This window comes from Ranitomeya imitator, chromosome 6, assembly GCF_032444005.1.
Source record: "Ranitomeya imitator isolate aRanImi1 chromosome 6, aRanImi1.pri, whole genome shotgun sequence".
NCBI lineage: Eukaryota > Metazoa > Chordata > Amphibia > Anura > Dendrobatidae > Ranitomeya > Ranitomeya imitator.
The window spans coordinates 138,373,233-138,392,485 of record NC_091287.1 but is presented as its reverse complement, the minus strand read 5'-3'; the positions used below and the strand labels follow the sequence as shown (position 1 = coordinate 138,392,485).

The 19,253-nt window shown below is 40.0% G+C and overlaps 1 protein-coding gene across 5 annotated transcripts in view; it reads left to right on the top strand.

Moving 5' to 3' along the window:
- Positions 1-16,994, top strand: part of ZDHHC3 (zinc finger DHHC-type palmitoyltransferase 3) — a 91,468-nt gene extending 74,474 nt beyond the window's left edge. For 3 of the 5 annotated variants that reach the window (XM_069730147.1, XM_069730146.1, XM_069730150.1), the window contains exon 7: positions 16,140-16,532. In XM_069730147.1, coding sequence (XP_069586248.1) covers positions 16,140-16,394 — 255 coding nt within the window. In that variant the 3' untranslated portion in view covers positions 16,395-16,532. Of the gene's footprint in view, positions 1-97; positions 7,324-16,139 lie in introns of those variants that run through there. The other 2 variants (XM_069730148.1, XM_069730149.1) reach the window with 2 other exon arrangements.
- Positions 16,995-19,253: the final 2,259 nt, after the last annotated feature.

Genomic DNA, 19,253 nt, shown 5'->3' with positions numbered 1-19,253 from the left:
CATAGGACAACTAGAAACTCATTATAATCATTATATAGTCGAGTGACATCGAGCCACAGTCATCCATCCTTACTGAAAGTTTCTTTTTTATTTTCAGGGAATAGAACAGTTGAAAAAGGAAGAGAGAAGATGGGCTAAAAAAACAAAATGGATGAACCTGAAGGCAGTATTTGGCCACCCATTCTCAATAGCATGGCTTAGCCCCCTCGCTACACCAGACCAGGGAAAAGCAGATCCTTACCAGTATGTGGTATGAGGATTTCTGTGCCAGCTTTGCCGCACAGAAAGACACCACATTACTTCCATTTACCAGCTTGACATTGAATGTTTCACAAAAATACAACTCTATTTTTGAAATGGCCAAGAGGTCCTGCTGAGAAGAAGCCGCCAACATACAGCAGTTTTGTTTGCTCCTGTTTTCTGGAACCTTTGTTTCATTTGATTCTCTTATTTCTTCACAATAACACAATGATTGTCTCTCTTCTTTACTACTTCCAGCTCTGCTAACCAACCTGACTTGACTTTGTCTGCCATCATTTGCCATAGCTGACTGTGCCAACTAACCACTAACTTGTTCTGGGCCTAGTCATTAGGATGCATTGTTTCTGAGGAAAACTTGAATTGCAAATTTCGAAAATCTTGTGTTGAAGGAAGATGAAGACACATCTGTTATCATAGAAGTTCTTATATGTAGTAGTAGTTGTATGGATCTGTAAAGTTCTCCATTTTTGCAGTAATTACATATCCATTCTCTTGTGAGAAGGCCATATTAGAAAAGGTTTTTACAATGTCCATCGAACCTTGATAATGCATTTCACAACTGTAGGGGCAGGATTAATGGCGAGTCCATGTATAGGAGATGAAAATCACACCGGAATGTAGATTCACTGCAAATCAGGGATGTTTTTACATCAGTTGGCTGTGATTTGCAGTAAAACTGTATGTATGTGTGAATTTCAGCCATATTTTGTTGCCCTCACGCACGCTCATAGTTCAAAATGTATTATTCTGCATGCTTCTTGTCAAGTGTTTATTTTATAGCCAAGTATGTCACTACAATATATATATACCGTATATATGTGCATATACAGTGGGGCAAAAAAGTATTTAGTCAGTCAGCAATAGTGCAAGTTCCACCACTTAAAAAGATGAGAGGCGTCTGTAATTTACATCATAGGTAGACCTCAACTATGGGAGACAAACTGAGAAAAAAAAATCCAGAAAATCACATTGTCTGTTTTTTTAACATTTTTTTTGCATATTATGGTGGAAAATAAGTATTTGGTCAGAAACAAACAATCAAGATTTCTGGCTCTCACAGACCTGTAACTTCTTCTTTAAGAGTCTCCTCTTTCCTCCACTCATTACCTGTAGTAATGGCACCTGTTTAAACTTGTTATCAGTATAAAAAGACACCTGTGCACACCCTCAAACAGTCTGACTCCAAACTCCACTATGGTGAAGACCAAAGAGCTGTCAAAGGACACCAGAAACAAAATTGTAGCCCTGCACCAGGCTGGGAAGACTGAATCTGCAATAGTCAACCAGCTTGGAGTGAAGAAATCAACAGTGGGAGCAATAATTAGAAAATGGAAGACATACAAGACCACTGATAATCTCCCTCGATCTGGGGCTCCACGCAAAATCCCACCCCGTGGGGTCAGAATGATCACAAGAACGGTGAGCAAAAATCCCAGAACCACGCGGGGGGACCTAGTGAATGAACTGCAGAGAGCTGGGACCAATGTAACAAGGCCTACCCTAAGTAACACACTGCGCCACCATGGACTCAGATCCTGAAGTGCCAGACGTGTCCCACTGCTTAAGCCAGTACATGTCCGGGCCCGTCTGAAGTTTGCTAGAGAGAATTTGGATGATCCAGAGGAGTTTTGGAAGAATGTCCTATGGTCTGATGAAACCAAACTGGAACTGTTTGGTAGAAACACAACTTGTCGTGTTTGGAGGAAAAAGAATACTGAGTTGCATCCATCAAACACCATACCTACTGTAAAGCATGGTGGTGGAAACATCATGCTTTGGGGTTGTTTCTCTGCAAAGGGGCCAGGACGACTGATCCGGGTACATGAAAGAATGAATGGGGCCATGTATCGTGAGATTTTGAGTGCAAACCTCTTTCCATCAGCAAGGGCATTGAAGATGAAACGTGGCTGGGTCTTTCAACATGACAATGATCCAAAGCACACCGCCAGGGCAACGAAGGAGTGGCTTCGTAAGAAGCATTTCAAGGTCCTGGAGTGGCCTAGCCAGTCTCCAGATCTCAACCCTATAGAAAACCTTTGGAGGGAGTTGAAAGTCCGTGTTGCCAAGCGAAAAGCCAAAAACATCACTGCTCTAGAGGAGATCTGCATGGAGGAATGGGCCAACATACCAACAAAAGTGTGTGGCAACCTTGTGAAGACTTACAGAAAACGTTTGACCTCTGTCATTGCCAACAAAGGATATATTACAAAGTATTGAGATGAAATTTTGTTTCTGACCAAATACTTATTTTCCACCATAATATGCAAATAAAATGTTAAAAAAACAGACAATGTGATTTTCTGGATTTTTTTTTCTCAGTTTGTCTCCCATAGTTGAGGTCTACCTATGATGTAAATTACAGACGCCTCTCATCTTTTTAAGTGGTGGAACTTGCACTATTGCTGACTGACTAAATACTTTTTTGCCCCACTGTATATAGACGGTACAGTATATATACTTTAAGAATTCTGTTATTTCTAGAATTTCCTCCTCTCTGGTGACATATTGAAAGGACTATTAAAGGGGTTTTGAAAAAGATGGGCAGTACAGACTTGAAATATACTATATATAACATTTTCAATACACTCCATTTATCAATTTTGCAGGCTTCACAGACTGCCAGTGAATTTGGTCACTAACATGATCTGAATACGTGCAAACCTTTTCTACCAGAGGGACATTTCATCATATAGGGTGTCTGCAGAGATTTGCTGTGGAGCAAGCAACCCAACAATGTAGAAACTGATGAATATATTACACATATTTATTATGCTATACTTCATACAGCCCAACTTTTAGAATTCAGATTCCCTTTAATAATTAAGCTGTTTTCTGCCAGTAGGATCAACCCTCCAAAGCCATCTATATGGGCATGTTTGTCATAGGAAGCTCAATAAAATGACACCTTGATATCTGTGATCCCATGTTTCATTCCAGAGAGAGCCATGTTTTTCTTAATGTGTAAATGAACTGCTAAGATCTATGGGCTGTACACTGACCTGCATCAGAATCTGCCTCCAGGACTTAAATGAAAGGGGTCGTTACCAGTGTGAGACATGTAATGACTGACAGTCCTGATCTATGTCTCACATTGGTAACACCACCTTTCATTTAAAATAAGCTCCGGTGGTAGATTCTCAGGTAAATTTATGTACAGTCCATAGATCTTCACTGCTTATTTGCATATTAAGAAAAATGATGAAATCCACTTCACTTAGAATATTAAATATACTGACTTTCAAATGGCCCAAAACAGCATAACGCCATTATCATGGCAGCTCAGGCTTCAGCGGAATCATGTAGAGCTTCAAAATTGATGAAAAGGGACATTTGACAGCAGGATTTCACACTCCAAAATAATTATATTTGCATGTAGCTCTTTAAAGACAAGTCCAGCAATACCTTTACATGGCCAGTCCCTACTTCTGTTCTTGAGAAATCATTATTTTAATTGATATGGAAATGGCTGTGGTAGATCTGAAGCCTCTATCACTCCAGCTCTATTCTCCACCTTGATAGCTCCTGTGCCTAAAGCTGCACAGCATAGAGGTTTTCATAAAACCAGTAGGAGTTGGCGAAGGGCAGGGAATAGAGCTGGAGTGACAGAGGCTTCAGATCTACTGTCTCATTTTCATATTAATTGAAACGCTGATTTTTCAGTAATGGAGGAATGGTCCGGCCAGGTGAAGGTATTGCCGGACTTTTATTTTGGAAAGAGCTACGTTCACATATAAATAGTATGAGTGAAATCCAGATCACAGATTCCCTTCAATGAGCGTTAGACTTTAGGTATCATGTTATGTCACATGTTCAATAATGACAGTATGTCATATATCAGTTATCACATGTCTTCTTACTGGAATTGTGCACTAATAGCTTTTAGTACATTGCATACGAGTTTGTCAGAGACATGTAATCTATGTGCGTGCGTCTTTTATTACGTATACCATGGCATATGGTCTTTACAGTGAGTTCACATGCCATTGGTATTCATACAGTCCACGTTTTCATGTTCACTTTTACAAGTCCTGTAACTGCAAGTCAAGCTGTTAAACATTTGCCATGGAGTATTAACAGATAAAACACTATTGATAACGGTACTTGTAGCTCAATCTGCATATAAAATCTCCTTTTTGTACTTTTGCATCAGTAGCCCTTTTTGTTGTTTTTTATGACTTCACTCTTGGAGATTTTCTATAACTTCTTGTCCCCCCCGGTTTAGGTAGTATAATTTATGGATGGTGCCTCTAGATTCTTTTCTGTATGATCTTTGTCATAATTACATGTGTTGTTTTTGTGTTGTGTGCCCGCGTGGTGCACTTCGTTGCCACTTTGCCAGTCGTAGCTAAACTTCCAAAGATACAAATGTAAGACTGAGACCAGCGGAGCCATAATATTCTTATAAATTGATCCTTCTTAAAAATATCACAAGAATATAAGGGTTTGGGTACTGCTATTTACAGAATAGCTTGATATAAAGGAATCTTCCCATGATGATTTTTTTGTGCGCAAAAGCACAGTGTAAACCGTTCCGGCAGTGCGGATGAGACTCATAAATCTCATTATTATTCTGTTTTGTTTTTTTCTAACGCTGTGAAAATTAACCTGCTGTGCTTTTTTAAATCTGCAGCATGTCAATTTCTGTTGCGTTTAATTTATGGATTTTCCCCAACAAATATTAATAAGGAGCCGGCGCACTCTGATATTGGTAATAAGTGGGGGTGCGAACCCAAGTGGCAAAAATAATATGCAAACAAGAAAAAAGAGATGCCACTAGAACATATTCGCACACCACCAATAACATATATCAAAAAGGAACAACTTTATTGGAAGCATAGTTAAAAACAATTAAAACCAGTACAATCACCAGCTGCCTACCCCCCATATATACGGCCTGTACATCCCTCACATGCTGCAAATAATACCCCAAGATAATAGCAAATACATATATACGAATCACTATAATAAGCCACTCCGATAGATCCAAATATATACAAAATTAGCGTAATCACCACATGTAAGGAGTAATTATAAACACGCCTAAATACTCCCCTCAGTATCCCACTGATGAACAGATACAAACCAAAAATTGGTGCACCATTAGGGAACAAAAAAATGCAGAGAAGAAAGGCGAGTGAGCTCTAGACCGCCTTATAGTAAAGGCCAGTAGCAGAAAGGTCCCAAAGGGAAACGTACCCTAAATGGAGCAGCATGCCGCGCCAACACCTAGAAATCACCTCACCTAGGGAGGGTGAAGGCAGCAGCAAGAGGTAGCAGCCAGGGGTGTAACAGGCCCGGGAGGCAGCTGAACCCAACGCGTGTCGCGGCAAAAACAAGCCGCTTCGTCAGGGGAAGTAATTTATGGATTTTCCCCATAGACTTTAATAAGATGCACAGAATCCACATGTAAAATCCACATGCAATCCGCTCATGACTTTATCAATATTTATTTGAAATATTTTAATATTTAAAATTCGATACGCCAAACAGAAACAAACTGGAGGGGAAAAAGCTATTAAAATGCATGGAAAATTCGCACTTAAAATGCAATGAAGAAAAAAACACCAATTACTTAATTTAACTAATTAATGCAGAAAATCTGCATAATCAAAAGCGCACCAAATACTCCTCATTGGAACCTGGCTTAGAAAGGTTTCTTTATGACTCCTGTTAACCTATTGTTTATCTATTAGCGCTAAGATCTCATAGCCCATCGGGTATTCTCATGCCAACAAGCACTGAATTAGGGTATGTTTCCACGTTCAGGAAACGCTGCATGTTTGACGCTGCGTAGAGCCGCAGCGTCAAACACGCAGCGTCCAGATGTTACAGCCTAGTGGAGGGGATTTCATGAAATCCCGTCTCCACTATGCATTAAAAAACGCATGCGGCAGACCCACGGAAACGGACATGCGGCGCGTCTTTTCAGAACGCAGCATGTCCTTACAATGCTGAAACAACGCAAGAACAACGCAGGTGACCTGCCAGTGACCTCAGGTGCAGATTTGGTCAGGATTTTACCTGCGTCAAATCCTGATGCAATCCTGAACGTGGACACATACCCTTATAAAGCTAAGTTCCCACAATGAGTTTTTGGAGCCTTTTTGATGCCGCGTATTTTTGTTGCACCAAAAATGCAATCTTACAGTTCCAGCAAAGTGGATAAGATTTATAGAAATCTCATTACCACTGTGGGTTTTTTTACTCTGTGCAAACTGCCCTCGGTGCATCTGAAAAATGTAAATTTCCCTTGCAGGTACGCTGAGTTTTCTGTGCAGATTTTGCCCATAGACTTACATTAGATGCAGAAAATCCACACGTGTGATTTTAGTGCTTTTCCGAAATGGAAACATATCAGAAACGCATATGCCGTATTTTTCAGACTATAAGACGCACTTTTTTCCCACAAAATGTTTTGGCAAAATGGGGGTCCGTCTTGTGCTGGGAAAAGAGGGGTCTTCAGTTGTCCGACGCTGTAGGACCATGATCTGACTCACATCCCAGGCTGGTGCGGTAGGTTTGGCAGTGCTCGGTGGTGCAGGTTCGACGACATTTTGTGAAAGCCCGGAGCCCCCGCACTTCCATTGCTGCAATGTGGTGGCTTTCGGGAAAATGGCCACCAGAAACAATGCATGTGTAGATTAAGATCTTGAGGACGAGATCTCAATCTGCACATGCGCCACCTCTGGCAGCCATTTTCCTGGAGGCCACCGCATTGCAGTAATGAATGTGCGGGGCTTCGGGCTTTCACAAAATGTTGGCAAACCTGCCGCACCAGCCTCTAATGGGAGTCAAGTCTGCCCGGACTACTGAACACCTCCTGTGACCCCGATCCACCAGTACTGTCGATCCCCCACCTACTCCCCCCGGTAAGCTGAATTCAGACTATAAGACCCCCATTTGACGCATACATTTCTTTCCCTGTTTTCCTTCTGAAAATTTGGGGTGCATCTTATAGTCTGAAAAATACGGTAATCAACATCTAAATATTAAGTTTTGTCAAACCCAAATGCCGGGAAGTGTAAAAAAAAACAAACAGCTTTATTTAAAGCATGATACACCAAAAAGAGACAAAAAAAAAACCTAGCTTCAAAAACGCAATGAAATCGCATGAAAAAAACACAAGTAACCTACTTTATATAATAGGTGCGCAAATGATGCAGAAAATTCTCAACATCAAAAAATGCACCAAAAGCTCAGTGTGGGAACATAGCCTGAAGCTTGTTTTTAATTGACTGCAGAAATGAACATGCCTGCAATTTCTTACATCCAGGATATAAAAATTCAGAATTGCACACAGACTATTTATTACCCACAATACACTGCACGCCTATATGTAGATATTGCTCAGTAGTTGTATTTGGCCCTGCTTCAGATCCTTTAGTTCTCTCCTGCAGGACACCCTGAAGCTTCCCATCTGTGCATAGCTGCTTGACATCATACTCTATTTTGGTATATCTAGCATTGAGGCGGAGTGGCGAAGGCTGCACATATCTGGGCTTCAGAGCATACGTTACACTTATTTTTCATACCACATGCACAGCGATAAATATTGATATGTATATTCCACATTCCATTCATAAAACTTTACAGAATATTTTTTTTGAATTATTTTTGGACAATAACTTGTACTATATGTCTTTTTTGCTTATTTAAAATACCGTTTTTAGAGATTGTAATTAACTGGATTTCATGCTGGATATTATAAAGGCCTCTATAACTGGGCTTCCCAAGTCTTAGGAACACTTTGTTAGGTTGTGACAGACTAAATGATGTTTTTGTTTTCGGTTGAAATGTGAACGCTGCATCTCATTTAGCTCTGTACAGTATATGCTTCCATACTAAAAAGAAAAATGTTAATGCAATAAAACTTTTCATAGAAAATAAGTGTGTGCCTCGTCTATTGTGTATCCATTGCTACAGTGAATGTGCGTTCGTGTTAATGGAAAATATAACTTTTGGAGAAAAAAAACAATCACAATTAAAAATTGTTCACTTTGAAAAACTGCTAAAAATCCATCGTGGAAAAGCAAGACTGCCAGCTCATTGATGTATCAGATAACATCTGCCTATCTATGTGAAAGGAGGAGGGATGAGCTAAGTATACTATGTATAGGAGACCTTAAACAGTGCGTAAGGTTGCACCAAAATATGATTAATAAGACATAAACTCTGATATTAGACTTGATTGTTGATATCTTTATTTTTCTAGGCAATATCGGTTGTGCCACCTTTTTCTTTATTGTTTGCGATATGTAAGAGACCTAATAGCAGCTAGTTTTTGCCCACTAGCCCAAAGATCACTGAAAACTTACAATAGGGTGTCAGGTGAACCTCTTGAGGTTAATTTACAAAGACGCTGACCAGGGTCAACACACGGACCTGAGGTGTTGGCGCAGCAGTCTGAAAGGCACATGGAACAGTAGGACATCTGGTTATGCTGGGTTACAGACAAAGAAGCGAGGCATGACATGCTGGAACAAGGATGGCAGATGCAGAGGATAATGGCAGGTCTGAAGGAGCAGACAGATATAGGCGACAGAATCGCTAAATGAAACCAGTCTATAATAGCAGTTTGTGATGTTCACGTCAGACAGTTTGTTAACCTGTATAGAGCTAGCAGATGTTTAACAAAGAGGTCTGAGGGGTCTTAGAAATCTGTGTAGTAATTAGTTTCTGAATGTCAGTTCATAATGATAGATCATAGATGATAATGTCTGTAAAGCACTGTTGAAATTAATGGCGCTCTATATAAGTAAGCATAATAATAAATAAATAGTGCTTACAACAAACGATAGGTTAAACAGCTGGTCTTGGGTAGCACTAGGTTCTAGATGGAAAATCACAAAAGTCTCGGGATAGTATAGCAACAGACAAGGGTGTGTCCATCTGGGCTTTAAAGGGATACTGTCACCTGAATTTGGAGGGAACAATCTTCAGCCATGGAGGCGGGGTTTTTGTGTGTTTGATTCACCCTTTCCTTACCTGCTGGCTGCATGCTGGCTGCAATATTGGATTGAAGTTCATTCTCTGTCCTCCGTAGTACACGCCTGCACCAGGCAATCTTGCCTTGCGCAGGCGTGTACTATGGAGGACAGAGAATGAACTTCAATCCAATATTGCAGCCAGCGGGTAAGGAAAGGGTGAATCAAACACCCAAAAACCCCGCCTCCATGGCTGAAGATTGTTCCCTCCAAATTCAGGTGACAGTGTCCCTTTAAGAGGGAGATGATGTGAATGATGTATGTTGGGCAACTATTAGAACCCAACATGGAGCAAATCAAATGATAGCCATAGGGGAAGAGAGAAGACCACTGCCTAGCTGACACAGATGCGTAACAGAACCCCTCTTTAGGGTCTCTTACAGAAGAGTTATTAATAGAAGAAAATGGATATGTAGCATGAAATCTCTTCCTTAACATTGGAGCGTTAATGTCCATTTTGGGTACTCACCAGGAGGAGCGACGTAAAAAAATAAATAAAACCAATTCTTAACCTGCTGTTAATTTGTTCATTCTGCCTCCAAGAAATCACAGTAAGGCTCGGTGCACATTTATCCTGCGCTCTACACTGAGCGCTTACACCTGGGTTTCCATGTAAATCTCTGAAATACTTGATTCAGATAGAACTCCCAGCGGAATATTCCTTATATTGAGGCAGATGTAGAGACTGGATGCTGTCTGGCCTATGATCCGGCAGTGTCTGTCTATTTAGGATTGCATGAAAGTGCAGTCGGCCACAGTTTTGTGCACTTCTGAAAAGAAGGACCCCGCTGACATAGTCCAGACTGACTGTGCTGCCTCATTATAGTTAATGTATCCCCCGGAGGTTTCATCTGAAGCATGTCACTTAGAGATTTAGATGGAAACTCCAATGGAAGTGATCAGCATAGAGTGATGGATAAATGTCCCAAATGTTATGTAAAATGTTCCCAATAAAAGGTTCAACTCCACAAAAAGGAAAAGGTTTCCTTTCCAAAAAGGAAACAGAGAAGCACATTGCTAAGGAGAGTAAAACTAATCCCAAACTGTTCTTCAACTATATCAATAGTAAAAGAATAAAAACTGAAAATGTAGGCCCCTTAAAAAATAGTGAGGAAAGAATGGTTGTAGATGACGAGGAAAAAGCTAACATATTAAACACCTTCTTCTCCACGGTATTCACGGTGGAAAATGAAATGCTAGGTGAAATCCCAAGAAACAATGAAAACCCTATATTAAGGGTCACCAATCTAACCCAAGAAGAGGTGCGAAATCGGCTAAATAAGATTAAAATAGATAAATCTCCGGGTCCGGATGGCATACACCCACGAGTACTAAGGGAACTAAGTAATGTAATAGATAAACCATTATTTCTTATTTTTAGGGACTCTATAGCGACAGGATCTGTTCCGCAGGACTGGCGCATAGCAAATGTGGTGCCAATATTCAAAAAGGGCTCTAAAAGTGAACCTGGAAATTATAGGCCAGTAAGTCTAACCTCTATTGTTGGTAAAATATTTGAAGGGTTTCTGAGGGATGTTATTCTGGATTATCTCAATGAGAATAACTGTTTAACTCCATATCAGCATGGGTTTATGAGAAATCGCTCCTGTCAAACCAATCTAATCAGTTTTTATGAAGAGGTAAGCTATAGGCTGGACCACGGTGAGTCATTGGACGTGGTATATCTCGATTTTTCCAAAGCGTTTGATACCGTGCCGCACAAGAGGTTGGTACACAAAATGAGAATGCTTGGTCTGGGGGAAAATGTGTGTAAATGGGTTAGTAACTGGCTTAGTGATAGAAAGCAGAGGGTGGTTATAAATGGTATAGTCTCTAACTGGGTCGCTGTGACCAGTGGGGTTCCGCAGGGGTCGGTATTGGGACCTGTTCTCTTCAACATATTCATTAATGATCTGGTAGAGGGTTTACACAGTAAAATATCGATATTTGCAGATGATACAAAACTATGTAAAGCAGTTAATACAAGAGAAGATAGTATTCTGCTACAGATGGATCTGGATAAGTTGGAAACTTGGGCTGAAAGGTGGCAGATGAGGTTTAACAATGATAAATGTAAGGTTATACACATGGGAAGAAGGAATCAATATCACCATTACACACTGAACGGGAAACCACTGGGTAAATCTGACAGGGAGAAGGACTTGGGGATCCTAGTTAATGATAAACTTACCTGGAGCAGCCAGTGCCAGGCAGCAGCTGCCAAGGCAAACAGGATCATGGGGTGCATTAAAAGAGGTCTGGATACACATGATGAGAGCATTATACTGCCTCTGTACAAATCCCTAGTTAGACCGCACATGGAGTACTGTGTCCAGTTTTGGGCACCGGTGCTCATGAAGGATATAATGGAACTAGAGAGAGTACAAAGGAGGGCAACAAAATTAATAAAGGGGATGGGAGAACTACAATACCCAGATAGATTAGCGAAATTAGGATTATTTAGTCTAGAAAAAAGACGACTGAGGGGCGATCTAATAACCATGTATAAGTATATAAGGGGACAATACAAATATCTCGCTGAGGATCTGTTTATACCAAGGAAGGTGACGGGCACAAGGGGGCATTCTTTGCGTCTGGAGGAGAGAAGGTTTTTCCACCAACATAGAAGAGGATTCTTTACTGTTAGGGCAGTGGGAATCTGGAATTGCTTGCCTGAGGAGGTGGTGATAGCGAACTCAGTCGAGGGGTTCAAGAGAGGCCTGGATGTCTTCCTGGAGCAGAACAATATTGTATCATACAATTATTAGGTTCTGTAGAAGGACGTAGATCTGGGGATTTATTATGATGGAATATAGGCTGAACTGGATGGACAAATGTCTTTTTTCGGCCTTACTAACTATGTTACTATGTAAAAAGCAAGTCCCCACTCAGGTCCGTCGTCTGTTAACGGAAATGAATGGGGCTTCCACATAACTTGTAGTACAAAGGCTCTGGAAAAGCCAAATGACTCCTCACCATGCAAAAGGAATTCAGCCAATTCTGTGCTCCCAAAACTAAATGCCCCCCTCCCTTCTGAGCTCCAGTGTGCCTAAACCACATATAGCATCCACATGTTTGGCATTTCTGTAAAGATGAGAGCCCGCCTAATTTACGAGTGCGTGTCTCCAGAAGCATGGGCTGGGCACTACAACGTACTGGTCACTACAACAGCAGTTTGCAATTTTCACTTAGCAACATCCACTGATGCTTGTTTCTGGAAAACTCCCATGAAGTCAAAATCATCACTACACCTGTATATAAATTCCCAAATATAATTTCCAAAATGGGGTCACTTGAGGAAGGGATTCTGCTCTTCTAGCACTCAGGGGCTCTGTATATGGAGTCCGCAAACTATTCTAGGAAAATCTGCACTAGAGGCAAATAGTGCTCCGTCCCTCCCGAGTCTCTCCGTATGGCTAAGCAGTACTGTATTGTCACATTTGTTAGAAATTGTGGGACAAATTATGGTGCTATTTTTACCCACTTGTGTGAAAATGTAAAATATGGGGTTGAAAGTAAATTTTGGTAGTAAAAATGTATTTATTTTTTCTTCACTGCACAATGGTATAGAATTCTGACACAGACCTGTGGTGTCAATATGATCACTGCACCCCTAGATGAATTTGTTGAGAGATGTAGTTTGTTAAATTTGGTCACTTATGGGGGATTCTGCTGTGCCGGCACCTCAGGGGCTCTCCCAGTGGATCATGGCACACGCAAACCTTAACAGTAAAATATGCACTACAATATGGTGCTCCTTGCCTTTTGAGCTTTGTACTGTGCCTGAAAAGTGTTTCCTCATTACATGTAGGGTATTGGCACCCTCAGGAAAAAATGGACCTCAGTTTGTTGTAAAAATTTCTCCTATTAGCCCTTAAAAAATTAAAATCTTGGGGTTAAGCAACATTTTAGTGATAAAAATGTAATTTATTCTTTCTTCATTGCTCAATGGTATAAAATTTGTGAGGCACATGATGTCAATATGATCACTGCACCCCTAAATGAATTCACATATGGGGGGGTTTACTATTTTTCTGGCACCTTAGGAACTCTGCCAATGTTACATGGCACCCTCAACCATTTCAGCAAAATCTAAACTCCAATATGGCGCTTGTTCCATTTTGAGCTTTCTACTGTGCCTGAAAAGTAGTTTCCCCCCACATATGGGGTATCAGCATAGTCAGGAGAAATTGCACAATAAATACTGTGCAATTTATCCTGTTATCCTTCTGAAAATGCAAAATTTGGGGCTAGAAAACTTTTGTGGGGAAAATGTGTTTTTTTATTTTTATTTTCATGGCTCAACGTTTTAAATTTCTGAGAAGCACCTAGGGGTTCTTTGGGGTTTGGGTTCAAAAAGTCAAATCATGCTTCTTCCCTTCCAAGCCCTGCCGTGCGTCCAAACAGTAGTTTTCTCCTTCATATGAGGTATCTGCATACTTAGGAGCAATTGCCCAACAAATTGTATGGTGCTATTTCTCCCGTTACCCTTCTGAAAATGCAAAATTTGAAGCTAAAAAACATTTTTTGTGGAGAAAACGTGATTTTTTTTTTTAAATTTTCACAGCTCCATGTTATAAACTTTTCTGAAGCACCTGTGGGTTCAATGTGCTCACCATACACCTAGATAAGTTCCCTGAGGGGTCTAGTTTCCATAATGGTGTCACTATTTAGGCACATCAGGGGCTCTTCAAACATGACATGGTGTTCGCTAATTGTTCCAGTAAATTTTGCTTTCAAAAAGTTAAATGGCACTCCTTCCCTTCCGAGCTCTGCTGGACACCCAAATAGTGGTTTTCCCCCAGATATGGAGGTATCAGCATTCTCAGGAGAAATTTCACAACCAATTTTGAGGTCCATTTTTTCTGCTACCCTTGAAAAAAAAAAAAACAATTGGATCTAAAGTAATTTTTTTGTGAAAAAAAGGTAAATGTTCATTTTTTTTCCACATTTCAAAAATTCCTGTGAAGCACCTGAAGGGTTAGTAAACTTCTTGAATGTAGCTCTGAGCACCTTTTTGCATATTTTAGAATGGTGTCTGTTTTGGGTATTTTCTGTCACATAAACCTCTTAAAATTACTTCAAATGTAATGTGGTCCCTAAAAAAATGGTTTTGTAAATGTTGTTGGAAAAATGAGAAATCGCTGGTCAACTTTTAACCCTTATAATTGATAAAAGAAAAATATTAAAGTTGTGCTGATGTAAATTAGATATGTGGGAAATGTTATTTATTTACTAATTTGTGTTACATATCTCCCTGATTTAAGGCAATAAGAATTCTAAGTTTAAAAATTCAAAATTTCTGCAAATTTTCCTTTTTTCCACAAATAAACACAACTCATATCAAATAAATTTTACGACTATCATAAAGTACAATATGTCACGAAAAAACATTCTCAGAATCAGTGGGATCAGTTAAAGGGTTCCAGAGTTATTACCTCGTAAAGTGGTCAGAACTGTAAAAATTGTTCTTGGGGGGTAAAGAGGTTAAAGAATACTTAAAAACTAATTATTTTGTAATCACTATGGCCCAAGTGACCCCCAACCTGTACATTTGATATTAGGTCTAACATATGGCTTAAAATAAGCTCTAGAAGTGCCTCCCTCTGGTTTGGTCCTTCAGCAGTTGTGAAATTGTCTTTCATAGTTGTCAAACGCTTGTTTCATTTGCTTGTTCTGCAGGTTATTGCTCCCCAGTTTATATCAGGGTAGTTGAAGTACCCCATAATAATTACTTCTCTCTGATTTTCACAGCCCAGTCATACTAACACCTCCTCATCTGTACTGATATCCCCTCATCTGCCAACTTAGCAAACTTGTTTGGGTGTTCGAGATCAGGACTAGCCTCCCTCACATTCTTCCCTCAACCACACCTTCTGACTGTCACCCAACTAGCTGCCTCACTGTCCTGAAGCTCCATACTACGTTGCTCCCTCATATCTACCCCAGCGAGCACCTGCTCAGAGAGCAGCAAACTCCTTTCTGTATTGTCAATGGATCTCAGCTTTGCCAGCTGTTCATTTAGATCCATTACCTGAGCTTCCAAATGTACAACATGCACACATTTCGCACAGCTGTATGCACCCTCAAGCGACTGTTCAAGAATTGGGTACATGTGAGAAGACGTACACTGCATGGCACTGTCAATAATGAAGCACGTTTTCCTAATAGGGGTTATACAAACAAAGAAATATGAATATGGAAATAAGCAAATAAAATCAGTGATTCAGTGCAAGTTACTCCCTTCTAAACTCCCTGAATCCAAAGTCACTGAATCACAAGCCGCACAGTTAGGCCGGTGTCACACCTGCGAGAAACTTGCGCGAGTCTCTCACATCGATACCCAGCACTGCCGCTGGTGGTTCAGACCGAAGCGTTCAGCTGCATAGAAATACATGAAGCCGCACACTTCAGTCCCGAGTACCGGCAGCAGTGTTGGGTATTGAGAGACTCGCACGGGTTTCTCGCATTGCACTCGCAAGTGTGACACCGGCCTTAAAAACAAACCACTCTCAAGCTCTGTAACACTTTCCTTAGCTGCAACCCAACCTGCAATGTCTGCATTCAACTAAACTCATCTACATGCAAAATTACATAAATACAATTACATAAATACCTTTAATCAAACTAATACATTGAGCAGATAATAATCTTTTGGTAAGTTCTGCATTATATTATCCATTTCATAACACCATGGATTTTATTATTCATGCTCCAACAGCAAGAATAAGGATTATAAAGTAAGTACAGCATGACTCTTGAGAAAACTACCATGCACTCGTTTATCACTGTCCTAAAGGACTTTAACTACACTTGGATGACTTAGATTTCTTTGTTATTGTTCATTGTACTTTTGCTAATTTTGATATTGTCCACCTTTTTCTACCTCTTCAGGGAATTGAACGACTGAAGAAGGAAAATCCAACTTGGGTGAAGACTAGCAGTTGGGATGGAATGAAACAAGCTTTTGGTGGCAGTTTCTCTCCTGCATGGTTCAGTCCTTTCTCAGGGACCCTCTATCATCAGGTGCCAACAGATATTGAAACTGGTCAACGGGGAAAGGACAGTGAAATAGTGACAGGCAGGTTGGAGGGACACGTTGAGGTCATTGAAATCAGAGGTGGAATCGGTCAGTGTACTAATTCGTAAAATCCAAAAACATCTTTAAAAAGAAACCAAGATGGAAATACGTTGAATAACCTAACCATCGAGTATCAACAGTGAATGTCAGCTCTTCTATTTCAGTCAACGTATTAATATGATGAGATGTTTTCATTTGTTTTTTTCTTACATGTCTCACAACCCTGAGAAATGTTTTGCTCTACATTTTACTGCACCAACTCAAAACCTCACGCTATTTTTCTATTTTCTATATACCAAATATAATGTTGTACATATCGTCCATCAAACGACTTGTCCACCTGAAGGTGTCCACAGAGAGACTTGGTTTTGGTTCTGTTGTACCGTGATGTGAATGGTCTTTACATGGCATTAGAATTTGATCCATCTCTTTGAGATTGGGTTTGCCATCTATTAACTGGCAAGGCCTTCGTAGTCAGTACTAATATACCTTTATTGTTTTCCTTTTCATACATGTTAAACATATTTATTCTGTCATCTGCATCTAATAGTGTTCTCCTTAGATAAATTATCATGTGCATTATCTAACAATCATTGACAAATGAAAATACCATTTTAATGGGGAAAAAATAGAAGATAATAAAAGTAATACTTTTATACTCCATTATTAAAACTAACAGAAAAATGAGAGTAGATTATTTTCCATTATTAGCCAAGAGAAGTCCTATGTAAGTTCTATTATCGGTATCGGAGTAGCATAAACTTCAGAAACCAGCACAGGTTCCTGATTAATATGTATTTCATAAGTTGAAGGGTTATTCCATAAAAGGCAAATTATATTTGGGTAGGTGATTACTTGCTGATTGCTGGGGTTCCTTCTGCATGGACCCTAATCAATCTTCTTCTTGATATACTTTTTTTTACTTAGATTTGCAGATTGTTTTATTTTTATTCATTTCTTTTAAAAATTATAAAGTATTTCTATATGTTCCTCATGTAACCGTCGTAAAAACTTTTCACTAATATATATTTTAATGCGTCAATTCTTTGTAAATGATGAAGTGCGGATCTTTCAGTTACGTTTTTTTTTTACTATACTTGTACATTTCACACATTTTCTATTTAGCATTTTCACAGTCTTATGGAACATTGTTCTCAAAGCCAGAAAGCCGCAGTTAAACACTTCATTTCTTGGCATACGTTGCCACCTAGTGGCAATCAGTGGTCACCCATCTCTACAGTTTTACGAATAATGTTATTTCTAATATTTAGAGAGAAAATGTTTTCTGAATGTGTCTAGAAAACTGGAATTGTTGAAAATGTTTGTTTTGCCAGTTAAATCTTCCTGATAAAATACTTTTATACCCTGACAATTCTTAACCCCTTTCCAATGTCCGGCTTAATAGTACGCCCACGTCGGAATCCATGACTTTGATGTTGGCTGCGGCGTTGAGCACACATCTTTCCCAGCACATGTCAGCTGTTTTGAACAGCTGACATGCGCCGCTAACAGCCAAGGGTGGAATCGCGATCCACCCGTGGCTGTTAACCTGTAAAATGCCAATGTCAATCTCTTGACAGTGGCATTTAACTCGCACTTCCGATAAGTGCACTGGAAATCCCGCCTACCGGTGACCCTGTCTTGTGATCGTGTGATTGCTGTTTATTGCAATAAAATGCAATAACGGTCAATCAAAAGATTGTATCTATATCAAAATGGTATCAATAAAAACGTCAGCTCTGTGCGCAAAAAACAATCCCTCACCCAACCCCAGATCACGAAAAATGGAGACGCTACGGGTATCGGAAAATGGCGTAATTTTTTTTTTTTACCAAAGTTTGGCTGTTTTTTTCATCACTTAAATAAAAAAGAACCTAGACTTGTTTGTCTATGAACTCGTAATATCCTTGAGAATCATAATGGCAGGTCAGTTTTACCATTTAGTGAACATAGTAAAAAAATGTTTTCCCGTTTTACAGTACTCGATGTGTTAAAACCAATCGTGTCATTCAAAAGTACTTGTGCAGCAAAAAACAAGCCCTCACTTGGCCATATTGATGGAAAGATAAAAAGTTATGGCTCTGGGAAGAAGGGGAGCAAAAATGAAAACGCAAAAACGAAAATATCTCCGGTCGTTAAGGGGTTATAGGGGTATTTCCATGGCGGCAAGAATAGCATATCTCTAGAATATAACACTGATTCGTGAGCTACTGGTGGCCAAGACTTCCACCAAGTCTCGGCCTCCATCATTTCACTGCAGCCTGGATGGCGGCAAACGCTGCTGTGCTAGTGACTGGCCAACGGAACCGCAGTCCTTTCATTCAAATGATCAATGTGTTCCCAGTGATTTGCCATATCACTATAACATGGGAATACCTGTAGACAATACAGTACAACGTGAAGTACATCAATGGCTATAAGCCACAAGTTTCATTTTTTTCACTGAGACATTTTTTGAGGCACAATTCCATCCTCACGAATAAACTGTGAGAGCCCCCCTACAACAAACTAATAAGTAGTAATTCCGCTCGCTCACATGTCTAATTTTCATTTACGTGACACGGCCACAATCTTCTGATTTGTGGATCAAACTAATACATTTCAATGAATGGGCCCGTGATGTGAATGGGCGGCACACGGATACCTCGGATACCTTCTGTGTTGTCCAGCTGAAACTTGGAAATGTCAATTTGGCCTTGGTTGACAATGTTACTTTGGGCATGGAAAATATGTACGATCTTCTTGAAGAGGTTGTCTCATCTCCATGTTATAGATGAGTGGTCTCCAACTGTGACAGACATAGTGTGACTTGTAGTTTCACCACTGCTGGCAAGTCACAAGTTGGAGACCCCTGTTCTAGATGATACCCCCCCGTTTAACCAGACCTGAGAACCACTACAATAATCTCCTTATCAAACTATAAGGGA